Source organism: Tachypleus tridentatus, chromosome 7 (assembly GCF_004210375.1).
Source record: "Tachypleus tridentatus isolate NWPU-2018 chromosome 7, ASM421037v1, whole genome shotgun sequence".
NCBI lineage: Eukaryota > Metazoa > Arthropoda > Merostomata > Xiphosura > Limulidae > Tachypleus > Tachypleus tridentatus.
Window position 1 is genome coordinate 11,184,626 of NC_134831.1, and position 12,625 is coordinate 11,197,250.

General features: G+C 30.8%; 2 protein-coding genes across 3 annotated transcripts; both read left to right on the forward strand.

Moving 5' to 3' along the window:
- Window positions 1-7,435, forward strand: LOC143255108 (uncharacterized). Of its 2 annotated transcripts, XR_013030440.1 has the most exons (3): window positions 10-974; window positions 1,814-1,885; window positions 3,965-7,435. XR_013030440.1 is itself a non-coding variant. In XM_076510273.1 (2 exons), exon 1 carries the CDS (start codon window positions 431-433, stop codon window positions 929-931), a length of 501 nt encoding a protein of 166 aa, XP_076366388.1. In that variant the 5' UTR covers window positions 1-430; the 3' UTR covers window positions 932-974; window positions 3,965-7,435. The 2 variants fall into 2 exon arrangements, 1 of the variants encoding a protein (XP_076366388.1); XM_076510273.1 differs by lacking the exon at window positions 1,814-1,885 and having other exon boundaries at window positions 1-974.
- Window positions 3,980-4,330, forward strand: LOC143254926 (uncharacterized). The gene has a single exon (XM_076509838.1). The coding sequence runs from the start codon at window positions 3,980-3,982 to the stop codon at window positions 4,328-4,330; it is 351 nt and encodes a 116-aa protein (XP_076365953.1).
- Window positions 7,436-12,625: the final 5,190 nt, after the last annotated feature.

Consider the following 12,625-nt stretch of genomic DNA (forward strand, 5'->3'; position numbering starts at 1 on the left):
AGTGAAATTTTTTATTCCCCTAGCGGGTAAACTCGAGCTTTACGTATAAAGAGTATTTAAACTTTAGGCCTCACTTCTCTTTTTATGCGGGCTTTTAGAATTTGTATTGAGATGTAATGGTATTTTGTGATTTATAACCCACGGAAAGGTAAATAATTAATGCATTTTTTGTGGGTATGTTTTTGAAGTAATCGTCTTGACATTTGATGTTACAAACGTCGTACTTTTATACTCATGTACAATAATGTACATTAAACGTCTCCTTTTGTGTTCGTATAAACGAAAAAGATCCATTGTAAAATTAGCCAATGGAAATACTGAGTTTCCAGGTGAGCAAACATGCATGCATGTACACTGAGTAACCCACATTACAGTTTTAATTATATTGATAGCGATAAATGAAGAACAAAAACAAAATCAGGAAGCTCTGATGGAAGAAAAGAAAAACGAAAAACAACGAAACCAAATGTCTGATGAAAAGAAACGGGAATTACGAGAACAAAAAAGAATTTGTGAAGCTAAACGAAGAAAACAAATGTCTGATGAAAAGAAATGGGAACTACGGGAGAAAAAAAGGATTTACGATGCAAACCGAAGACGAGGAATTTCTGATGAAAAGAAACAAGAATTGCGGGAGAAAAAAAGGATTTCTTATGCAAAACGAAAAGCAGCCATGTCCGAAGAACAGAAAGAGAAAGTTCGGGAATTTCATCGAATATCTGAAAGATTTCGGAGGCAGGCAATGTCCGAAGAAGAAAGAGAGAGAATTCGAGAATGCCATCGGATATCTGAAATGTATAGAAGGCAGGCAATGTCTGAAGAACAAAGGGAAAAAGTTCGCGAGATCAATCGTATATCTCAAGCAGAGCGAAGGCAGGCAATGTCCCAAGAACACAAAAGAAGTTTGGGAACGCCATTAGATATTATCTGAAACATACAGAATGTGGGTAATGCCTACGTAATTGACCTCTTACGTAAGTAGTTGCGCAAGTGCCTTAAATGTATAAATTGTAATACACGGCACTGCGTTTTTATTATACTGTATACACTTTGTGCGTTTTAGTATAATATTCTACAAAGTAACAAACGTTGTGTATGCTAAGCTCGAATTTCCCACTTAGTGTTATAGTTTGATACGTTTTGTGTTTTCGATTATGAAGACTGTAACCGAAATGTTTGGCAGCTGACTATTTTACACAGTTATTTATATGCATTAACCCTCTTGAGCTACAATCTCGCACGCAAGTTTAAGTTAAAATTCATTATGGATTACCCCGTCTTAAGAACTAGCACTGACAAGCAGTAGCAATTACGCTTACAAGTTAGTCTAAATGACTGTTTACGTCATATTAGTTTCAAAGTCTTTGTTAGGACTAATTCGTTTGTACCATTAAAGAGGATTTTATGTCTTTACTTATAAAAACCATGAGGTTAAATGTAGACCAATAGTAATATTACTAATAGGGTGATGCCATGTGAGCAGTGTTACTTATTTTATATATGCATGCTGTAACAATATAACTTATGAGTAATAATGTTACTGATTGTTGCAATACTAAAGTAAGAAGGTACCATAACTGATTATTATGTATTGTATTTCCAATTAGATTCGACGGTTAAAACTTGCATAATAGTTTTATATTTATAGAAAAAGATATTTTTCTTTTATTACTGATATTAGTTTGATTTGTTTATAGTGCAAAATATACTTTATTGTTAATTTGTTCTTGCTTGAGAGAAGGTTGGACAAATCAGAAAAGAATGTACTTTAAAGGCGTTTTTAATACAGTTTTTCTATGTTTCAATTTGCTAGTTTAGATATTCAACAGTACTAGTTGCTTGAAATATCACACGGAAGATTCCAAGACGTGCAAACTGATAAAAAGTATGTTGTTATTCTTGAACTTTTGTTTTATACAAATTGAAATATGTTGAGACATTTATATTAAGATAAATAAAAATAATCTGTATTTCCAGAATGTATCTTTATTAGCTTAGTATTTCCATGTTATATTTAAGGTTCATCAAGACGTTTTGATATTATAGAAGTCCACAGATATTAATATATGTGTCTGAAGCGTTCAGATGTGTTAAAATATTTTAACGTTATTTAACTTACAATGGTAACTTAATAATGTTTAAATCAACAAACGTTTTAAAATGGTAATAGTGGAATAGGTTGTTATGTATATACCTCCTCATACTTCTTTTTATAAGTATTACTTGGTTCTATTACATCAAAAATAAAACGTTTAAAAATATATTTAAACCATTATGAAAGTGTATGAACTTTGTGAAAGTTTAAACATCTTAAAATCTTAAAAATACCATCAGTATTTCTACAGTTGAAATAAACTTTTATATTTGTTCATCTTTAAAGTTTTGGATTCTTTTTCTAGATTAAAACAGATATTTGAACTTTTGGTCAAAAAACTGTGGCAGATATCTTGACATCTAATAAGATGTTACGTGCTTGTGATATACCACGTACATGTCAAGTTTCTCCTAGTTACATCAGTATTGTTGTGTGGTGCATAAAGATAGAGAGAGGTGTTAATATTACTTTTAAATAATTGTTCAAGTAATAATAAATTTTAGTGTTTTGTAAAGTTAATAAAAATTACCTATAACGTTTTTGCTCATAGCTCTATTATTTGATCAATTTGAAATGTAATTACACCCATGACCATCTTGTTTAAGTCCTAGAAGACTAAAATTTCTGGACTGTAGATGTGACTATCACTCTGTAGTATAATAATTTGGATGTATAATCTAAATTTAAACAAAAATCAATAAAAACTGAACTAGCCAAAAGTTTGACTTGAGTCTGTTAATTATTTATTACTTTGTTTTTCTACTCCTTGTGAAGTCCATATATTACAAAGTGTAATACTGGTTACTCCTTAATTTATTAAACAGTTAACCTTAATATGAAAAGATTCAAGTTATAATCAAAGTGTTATCTAGAAAATTTATCAGCACATGCATGGTGACAAGACAATTTACACACAAGTGTTTCTAGTTCCCATTGTAGTTTAACTCTGAATTTGTACTAGTGCAGTTAATACTAATGTAACCACAGGAGTTTTTTGTAGAATTAGCACTGTAACAGTCTGTCATCTTAAATTTGTTTTAAAAGATAAACAATTTCATTAATGTTTAGAGAACACTTAGTTATATGGTGAGGAGTTATTTATATTGTATGATACAGTGGGTTTTGTATGTCCAAGTTTGTGTCCTTATGGGGAAAGTGAAAACTGGAAACAAAGTCCCAGTTTTCTGGATACTTACTTGTACAAATACAGAAGTGTTTTATGTGCTTTATAATAATAATAATAATAATTACTAAGAATTTAGTTACTTTCACATTATTTTATTAATGTTTTTTGTTTGTTTTAAAAGAAACGTACAAGTAACTTTTACAGAAATAATTCTTTATATACTTGCATTACCATGTTGTGTTATGTATGTTATTTTTAACAGTATATCAAATTTTGTGATGTATTTGAGCTGTAGTAGACTGCTGTCATGCTATCTTGTTTAAAATTAAAGGGTTCCTTTAACATAATTAACTAAACACAATCTCAACATTAATCTGTAGCATTAATTTCTCTGTGTGTGTCTGTTTTATAATCAGTTTTTAAATAGGGTTAACCATTTGAAAGAACTAAGAGATTCTTCAAGTTTAGAATAGAGAATATTCCATTATAATTCTACACTGTACAATTTTGTACATAGCTCTAAACTTAAAATGGACTTGTAACTGGGAGGAGATAATGTTACTCCAGTCCACCAGCCAGGTGTGTGTCCTGGCTTTTTATCACCAGAATATGGTAACACTAAACAGTCATTTGTTAGAGGTTTTGAACAACAATGTGTACTTTTTTGGTATGGTAGGGCAATAGCATATATTAAATTAATAATATATTACTGTTAGATAACTATAGTTTTGTATAAATTTTAGGACTTTTCAACCAGGATGGATGAAGAATCAATGTCCATTGATTCTCCAGTACAGATCAATTTAGGCACCTCCCAAGTTAGTTTTTCTGCTACTCCTAGAAATGATATTGCAGTTGTATCATCTTCATCGTTTGGCTTGAGTCAACAGCTCGGGACAGTGCCAGTTTCGAGTAGTAGCTTGGTGACACGACAGCCTCCTTCGAAATATACACAGTTACTTGCAGTGATTGAAGAACTAGGAAAAGATATCCATCCAACTTATGCTGGAAGTAAAAGTTCTGCTGAGCGTTTGAAACGTGGAATTGTTCACGCTCGCATCTTGGTGAGAGAGTGCCTGATGGAAACAGAAAGAAATGCTAGGACTTAAATAATTAGTTTCATACTTTTATCTTTTTGATTTGCTGTTACTAGGTATTTAGCTCATGTAGTAGTGTCAGGGTATATCTTTGTGAGGAAATATTGTACCTCTTTTTTATCATTTAAAAAAAAGCAAACCTTTTTACAAATTTGAATTTTTTAAGAAACTAAAGTGTTCAATCTGATGTACTAAAATTATGGTATATATGAATTGTAAATGTATTCTTCAAGAAAAATTGCTATTTGTAATAGATTGACTTTGGATGTATGTTTTGTATAAATATTCTGATGCAACATTTGGCTCATCTATTTTTATTGAACTTTTATGTAGATTCCTTCTGTCTGCTAAGAAAATATGCCCATTTTGGCTATTGTTTTGTCCGTATTGATTTAACAACATATTAGTGAAAACGCAGAGGTAGTGAATTGCTTCTTTGCCCCATCTGATTTCTAGATGAGAAAAAGCATGTGATAACATTAAGATAAACCATAAGTATATTAAATGAGTTAAGTCTTGCTTTTGATTATTTTAAATGTTTCATAAAGCATAATGTTCTGAATATTGCTCACACATCTCTGACTGAACATTTTGTGCATTGTTTCAAGTAGTAATTCCTTCTAATTATTTCATTATTTATGTTTTAGTTTGTTTATTACATGTTTTATTTATTATTACATGTAGTAGATAAATGTGTAAAATGATCTAGTATTAAATCTGTAGTGATTTAGAACTTGAAACATTTAAACTTGTAAATTTAATCTTCAAACCAGTTTTCTGGATCTGTAAAGGAAATATTATATGTCGGTACTCTTTCACTAACAATTTATAGTTGTCTACATTGAAGTCTGTAACTTTGTTATGAAGTGCTTTATTATTGTACAGTTTCTCACTCTTAAGTGTGAATAATTCATTGTTGTCACAGGTGATTAACTGTCAGAACTGTTATTAGTATCCTACTGTTTATGATCTTGTGTTTTCTTTCCCATTTAATTTTTACTTTTCTCTTGTACATTCAGGGTACAAAATAGTATAGTGGATTTGATTAGCAAGTATTAGTTAGCATCTTTTTAACTTTCATTTTAACATGTTATGGAAACATAAAAGGTTTTAACTCTTTGTAAAGACAGCCACTAATGACAAGGGGTAAATGGTATGTTTTTACTTCAATAACATTTTTAACCTTCAAACCCTAATACTCAATAGTCCCATGCATAGAATTTCTTAAATAGTTCCTAGTTTATTAAGTAATACTTAAAACTACAAGACATAAACACTTTGGCTGTAACAAAGTAATGCAACAGTCAGTTAACCAGAAAAAGAAGTGATTTGAAAATATAACAACTGATCAAAGTTGTCACTTAATTGATCAACTTGGATGAATTTGTAACCACTCTTACCACATAGTTATAAAGTAAAAGAACAAAAGTGATAATTATGGCACATTACTTGCTTCATCCATGTTGTTGTTATATATTTTTGGTGCATTATTTAATTAAAGACAGATTTATTGCACAACTATCATTAATATAAAAATGTTGTGTTGGGTGTCAGTGATGGCAAATAAAAATAAAACCTGCATAAGTACTTTATTTTTTTGTTTTTAATGTGTATTATTTATATATTATAAAAGTAATTAAATATGAAATAGGAAACTCTTTATGTTAAAGTTTGATTAGGTAAGACAATATAATAAACATTTTCAGGAGGCTGTAAACCAGCAACTTCTTGTATCTCCTGCATAATGTAATTTGATAGTGTAATGTGGGGTGCATGTTTCCCAAATGATTTACAACTTCTGTTATAAAATCTCACAAATAGTTCTAGTAGTTACATTTCAAAGTACAATAAAACAGATTCTATGTTAAATAAATATATACTGTTACAAGTTTAAAGCTACTTAGGATAAACAAATGTAGTTTCATATCACAATTTGAAGTCATTATAGAAAGATGAAAAGATTTGTCATTTTTTTTGTTATTATTTTATGGTTACAAGATTGGTCAAAGTGACTGGCATTTTAGAGTTAGTGTAGAGAAAATTATAATGATAAAATAAGTTTTACTGCCAAAATAATGTTTGAAATGTATGTGGAAGATTTTAGAGATTACACAAATGACTTTTGAGATGAACAAAATATGTTTAATCTTGGGATGATCAAGAAAAGAGTATGTATTCATGGACAAATCTTCAGTAAAATATTTCATTAAAAACCTAACTGTGTGTGTAGAAGTAATTTGTAATCTTTACTAAAGTCTGCCAGATTTTATGAAGATAGGCATATTGTATTAAAAGTTTATAGCATATTACTGTATACAAGTAAAATGGTTATGTGGTCAGTCCTTGGACATGACCATATTTGAAAGAGTTTATGATCTGCTCAATATGCAGCTCATGTATTCTAGATAGATACTGTGCTCTAGTTGGTTGTGGGTAACAACCAGGCACGTTCCAAACTTGATGAATGGACTACTACAAGGTGTATGTGATACACACATTACAAGGTTTGTTCATATGCTGTTTGTCATGAATTTTGGAGAAACGAAGTTCTTCTTTGGTATACTAAACTGAAATGTTATGAAACTTTCACTGTGTTGTAGGAGGTCTTCAACAGAAGACAGAGGAAAAAGGAATAATTCATACATTATAGCTAGGTAAAGAGGGTTGATCAGTGATTCAAAGCCAGGTGTTTTGTCCACTATATATATTGTACAATATTACTCCCCATTCAAGTTTAAGATATCTAATGAAATGTCATCCACTGTGTTTTATTTTTAATATAAAAGTATATTAGTGATTAGAAGATGTGTCTAAATGTTGTTGTTGATGTAAGTCATTGAGTAGGAGGTAAAAGACAATAGTACCAATCATTTTGTTCATGGAAGAGTATGCATTTCAATGTGTTAGATAATATACAATATTGATTTCAAATTTTGAATTACAACTTGTGATATAGAATGCTTAATTTTTATATTCATCTAACTGTCCCACTGTATTTAAAGACTTCAAAAGATACCTGACATTTGTGATGAAAATCATATGAACTGTGTTTCTGTAATTGCTAAAAGTGAAAATGAAGTTTGTATTCTAATGAACCAGTATGATCTTAACCCTAAATCAACATACCTCATCATATTCTAATATTATAGAGCAAGAATATATATTTTTATTTATATTTTGAGTAAGTTAGACACTTTAGATTTTGAATTTCATTTCAATGTATACCATACATTGTTTTCATCTCCTTTCGATAATGAAACTGTTATTATGGTTTTCACGTGTATCTGTTGAGCAACATTTTTTAATTAGTTACCAGCTGTATAAAAAGTTTTCGAAAAGCTATTTAAACCTTAAATCTGCATGGTGGTTTAACAGTAAATACAAGGAGCCACTTAGCTGTTTTAATCTGAAATCATTGGTGTTACAGCAAATTTCATGCCTTCTGTTTCAATACATAAATACCAATGCTACTAAGTACTGATGCTAAAACTGTTTTAAGCTATGGTAATCGGAACAAATGTTTAATACTGATAAAAGTTAACACACACTTTAAATAATATTGAGTAAACTTACCCAAAACAATAGAAGGAAAAGATACTTAAATTCTAAAATTGGTAGATTGGTAGATGTTTACTGTTAGTAAACTTATTTCCTTCATCTCTAATTTTGTCTTAATATAATAAAGAAAAATGGTATTTAGTTATAGAAGTAAGGTAACAATGAAATAGTGTCTGAAACATAATTTTGATAGAGAACAGAAACAAGCTAAATGTCAGGAAACTAGTTTTTCTCAAAATGTCTTACATTCATATAGTTGTTGACACATTCATTCAATATAAGGGGATCTCCCAGAGTATCAAATCTGAATGCTGACTTCCTCTGTGTAACTCTTAGATGGCCCAAGGGGTACATGCCAGTTTTTCTGTTGTAAACAAACAAAATTTTTTTTATACAATATTGGACGAATACCAGAGGTATGTGGTCATGAAGTGCAGTGTTATGTTTTGAAAACTTCCAATAAATGTTTCCTTTATGTACTGAAATTTTTATAACAGCATATAATAATAAGCCTTGATTGTTAAGACAGATACCCATTTCCCTGTAATGTAACTTGTTTGCTGGTCAGTTATTATTGTAATACATGCATTTGATGAAAACAGAGATAGGAATATCAAAACAGTCCTGTCTCCTTAGCCAGTTTGTTGGATTTCTCATTTGTTTTAAGTGACAGGTTCAGGTTGGTGTTTAATCAAGAAGTTAGTTGTCGAAATATTAAACAATATCAGAAGTTATTGACAAAGGTTTGAATCTTGTGCCATTTTACAGGTGTTTTTATTGGTAGATGTCAATTTTTGCTATGCATTTGTCTTCTGAAAATACTGTTCTCCTAAATAATTTTGAATAAAACTTTTATACCCAACTTAATAAAGAAAAGAGGAATGAATTGCTTGGTTATTTCATCAGTGTTCTGTCAGTTGTGAACATCAGTGCATATGAATAATTATCAGTAATAATAATAGTCTTAGGTGGTTTGAATCAAATTATAATAACCAATTTTTATGATTATCTGACCCATAATGTATAAATATCTTTTCCTTTGTTATAATTTTGGAACATAAATTCCATTTGACATCATTCTAAGTTTGAACTTTGATGTTGCAGTTTTTCTTTTTTAGCCTCCCAGTTTGAGGAGCTGTGTGACTGTTTTTGTGATTGGTCAGTTTTGGCCTTTTCCAGAGGTTTGCTCTGACGTTTGATGAGTTCATTTCCTTGTCTGATTCTATTCTTGTGTTACTTGGCTTTCATCTTCATCATTGTTTTGTAGTTTCTTACTACAAGTGATCTTTGTTTCATAATTTAGTTAATAAAATCCTTTCTTTTGATGACAAGACTTAGTTTTTGTAAATTTCAGTTTCACCAACAATATAGAATTAAAAATGACATGAAAACACACTAACAAAAATCTGTGGAGATCATAACTGTGTTAATTCAAGACTTTAATTCATATTTTACTACAAAATGTCCACACCATTACGTAATATAAATGTACTTTAATTGAATGCTACATTCTGCCGCTTAGATTAGCAGTAACAAACTTATTATTAACCAAATAATCCACCATCTTTGGAACTATTATAGCTGTCCATTTTACTTTATTATAAACAATTAAAGAGAGCAGACTTAGTAATATTACTGAGACTATTGGCTTGATGGTGTTAAGGATATATAACTGATAGTTTATTATAATACTTACTATAATTTGTAAAATAATTTTACACCGGGCGTGATGTGCTTCCAATGTTTCTTTATCCTCAGGGGTTAGAAATTATCTAAAATTCTGAATGCTAAATGTTTGTTGGTTTAGGATCCAATCCAGATGGTATTGCTATGGTAACTAGGGTATTACGTGTAAATATGATTTGTGATGATTGGGGTGAGTCTTCGCAGAATGTCATCAATATTATCTCTCAGTAAAAACAAGAGACATGGTTATCACGCTGTTTTGTACAATTTCAGTTGAAATTTGGAAAGTTGTATAGAAACTCTTACCATTACTTAGTCATGATATATTGATTGTTGTCCTTGCCTAACAACTGACGTTGTAGATGACAAAAGAAGGTAGTGTAGTCTGGTGATTGGACAGTCTGACATCTCGTACTTTCCCTTCTTACATAGAATAAATTTGTCCCAGTGTGTCACACCTTAAAAACCAACATGGGTAATCAGGAAGAAAGAGTAAAATGTTTGGGCATTACGTTTGATAGAAAACTAACGTGACAAGAACATGTAAATAGTTTAAAAAGGACGGTGTGGTAGTAGAATAATAATAAAAATGTATAGCGATTACGTAAGATCATAATTTGAATATGCAGCTCGTTCGTGGTCGTCGTCATCATTTTTTAAAGTTTTTACTAAAGTTATAATGCTATATGTATTGCTAAAAACTTCTTTGAACATAACCGACATTTTTACTCCGATAATTTTCAATCCCAATCTGAAATCAAATATTAAATATCTCACTCAAGAATTTTAGTTTACAAATATGAATTACTACTTCTTAAAAGAAATTCAAAATAAAACTGTGTTCAGAAAATTTAAAAAATACAACTTTCCAAATATTAATTTTGTTATGAACTAACGAGTTAGGCTTACAATTTGAATTATAAAGCAATAAAGTGAAAATAAATTAAATTATTGGATTTTAAATCGATATATCTTCTATATTAAATTATTAATACAATATTCTAAATATACATCTAATTTATATATTGACATCAGATTTTAATAACGATTCGTTTTAATGTAATTTTAGTCTATTTACTTTCATTGTTTCATACATTTTATTTTTTAGTGTAATGCGTGTTAATACAAGATGGGGCGGAGGTAATTTAATTCCAAATTTATTTAAATTTTGGAATAAAAAAAACAAAAGTAATAACAAGAACAAAGTTATTGTTTATGATGGTGGTGGTGGTTTTATAAGTTAGCTTCACCCATCCACAGGAGTAGAGATAAATCGGTCACCCTCATAAGTACTGAGTCTAGGTGTACTGGTCTATACAGTCGTGAATACCAACAGGATAGTACTCCAGGTATTACTAAGCACAGCCAACAACGATAAATACTCCTAGTTGTTTGTCTGTGTATGCTGGTCCATATGGAAAAAGTTCGTAAGTGTGATTTGGTGGACACTGTTCTAACATGGATTACGTCTTTCGTGTAAGTGGGTGAAGAATATTACGGCTGTTATGAGAAATAAAATATGTTATTACTGTAAAATATTTTTGTTTGTCTCAGTTCAACGGTGATCTTTTCATTAATCCAGCATACGAAGAGAGTCTCATACCAAGCTGGCCACAGATAATGTTTCACTTCCAAATGAATGAGAATAGGGTAAGATAAAAAATTCTTCTGGAAGCTACACAGGTATGGCGTTGACCGATTGGCTGTGGTTTCAGAAGGAAGTGTAAATGCATTTAGGAAACAGTCAAGTACACTGTTTTCTAGAACCACAACCAGTGGGGCAATAATTTATACTTTTCATCTTTGTTTATGACCTAAGTAGTTGTTTAATAACAATGTATCTTAATAGCAAGGCTTAAAAGTTATGTTTTCAGAACTTGTTTAACATTTTATAGACATGTAAAATTTATTATTATTGCACGTAATTGTTATTGTAGAATTTTAGCAGGTCTTCTAGTAGTTTGTTGTTGTTTTTTTTAATTTCGCGCAAAGCTACTCGAGGATATCTGCGCTAGCCGTCCCTAATTTAGCAATGTAAGACTAGAGGGAAGGCAGCTAGTCATCACCATCCATCGCCAACTCTTGGGCTACTCTTTTACCAACAAATAGTGTGATTGACCGTGACATATCACCCTCTCGCTGAAAGAGCGAGCATGTTTGGTGCGACGGGGATTCGAACCCGCGACCTTCAGATTACAAAATAAAATGTAATCCCTACAAGATATTAAAAACAATGTCGGTTTTTTATTTATTAAATAACTTTAGATAATCTGTTTTAAAAATTGTTATCCGATTTAATTGCTATGAAATTTTGAAAAAAAAGGGTAATTAACAGAAAACTACAAATTACGAAAAAATGATATTTTATATATGACAAAACATTTTGTTGTTAGACAGAATGAACAACTCAAAAAGCATGTGAAGTAAAATAATTAGTAATTTAAAGACGAAAAAATTATATTTGGGTAGACGAAACAATTTTTATGAAGTAAAATGCTCAGTTCGTGTAATGATGGCCAGGCATGGCCGAGCGCGTAAGGCGTGCGACTCGTAATCCGAGGATCGCGGGTTCGCGCCCGCGTCGCGCTAAACATGCTCGCCCTCCCAGCCGTGGGGGTGTATAATGTGACGGTCAATCCCACTATTCGTTGGTAAAAGAGTAGCCCAAGAGTTGGCGGTGGGTGGTGATGACTAGCTGCCTTCCCTCTAGTCTTACACTGCTAAATTAGGGACGGCTAGCACAGATAGCCCTCGAGTAGCTTTGTGCGAAATTCCAAAACAAATCGTGTAATGACTAGACATGTTGTTGGATAGACGAAACAGTTCAAAATGTATGTGCAACAGAATGTTGTAAGGGTAAAAACAGACTTACAATACTTTAGAAAGATCAACCAATAAAGCTAAAGAAGATAAAGAAAATGAATCTTCTGTAAACATTAAAATATCTGAAAGATTTGTCATATTAAAATGACCATCTTCTCCTTAAATGTACTAAATTTATTCTCCCACCGAAGTACTTCTAATTATCGCAAAAACTATTATTAATATGATTTGATCTAACCC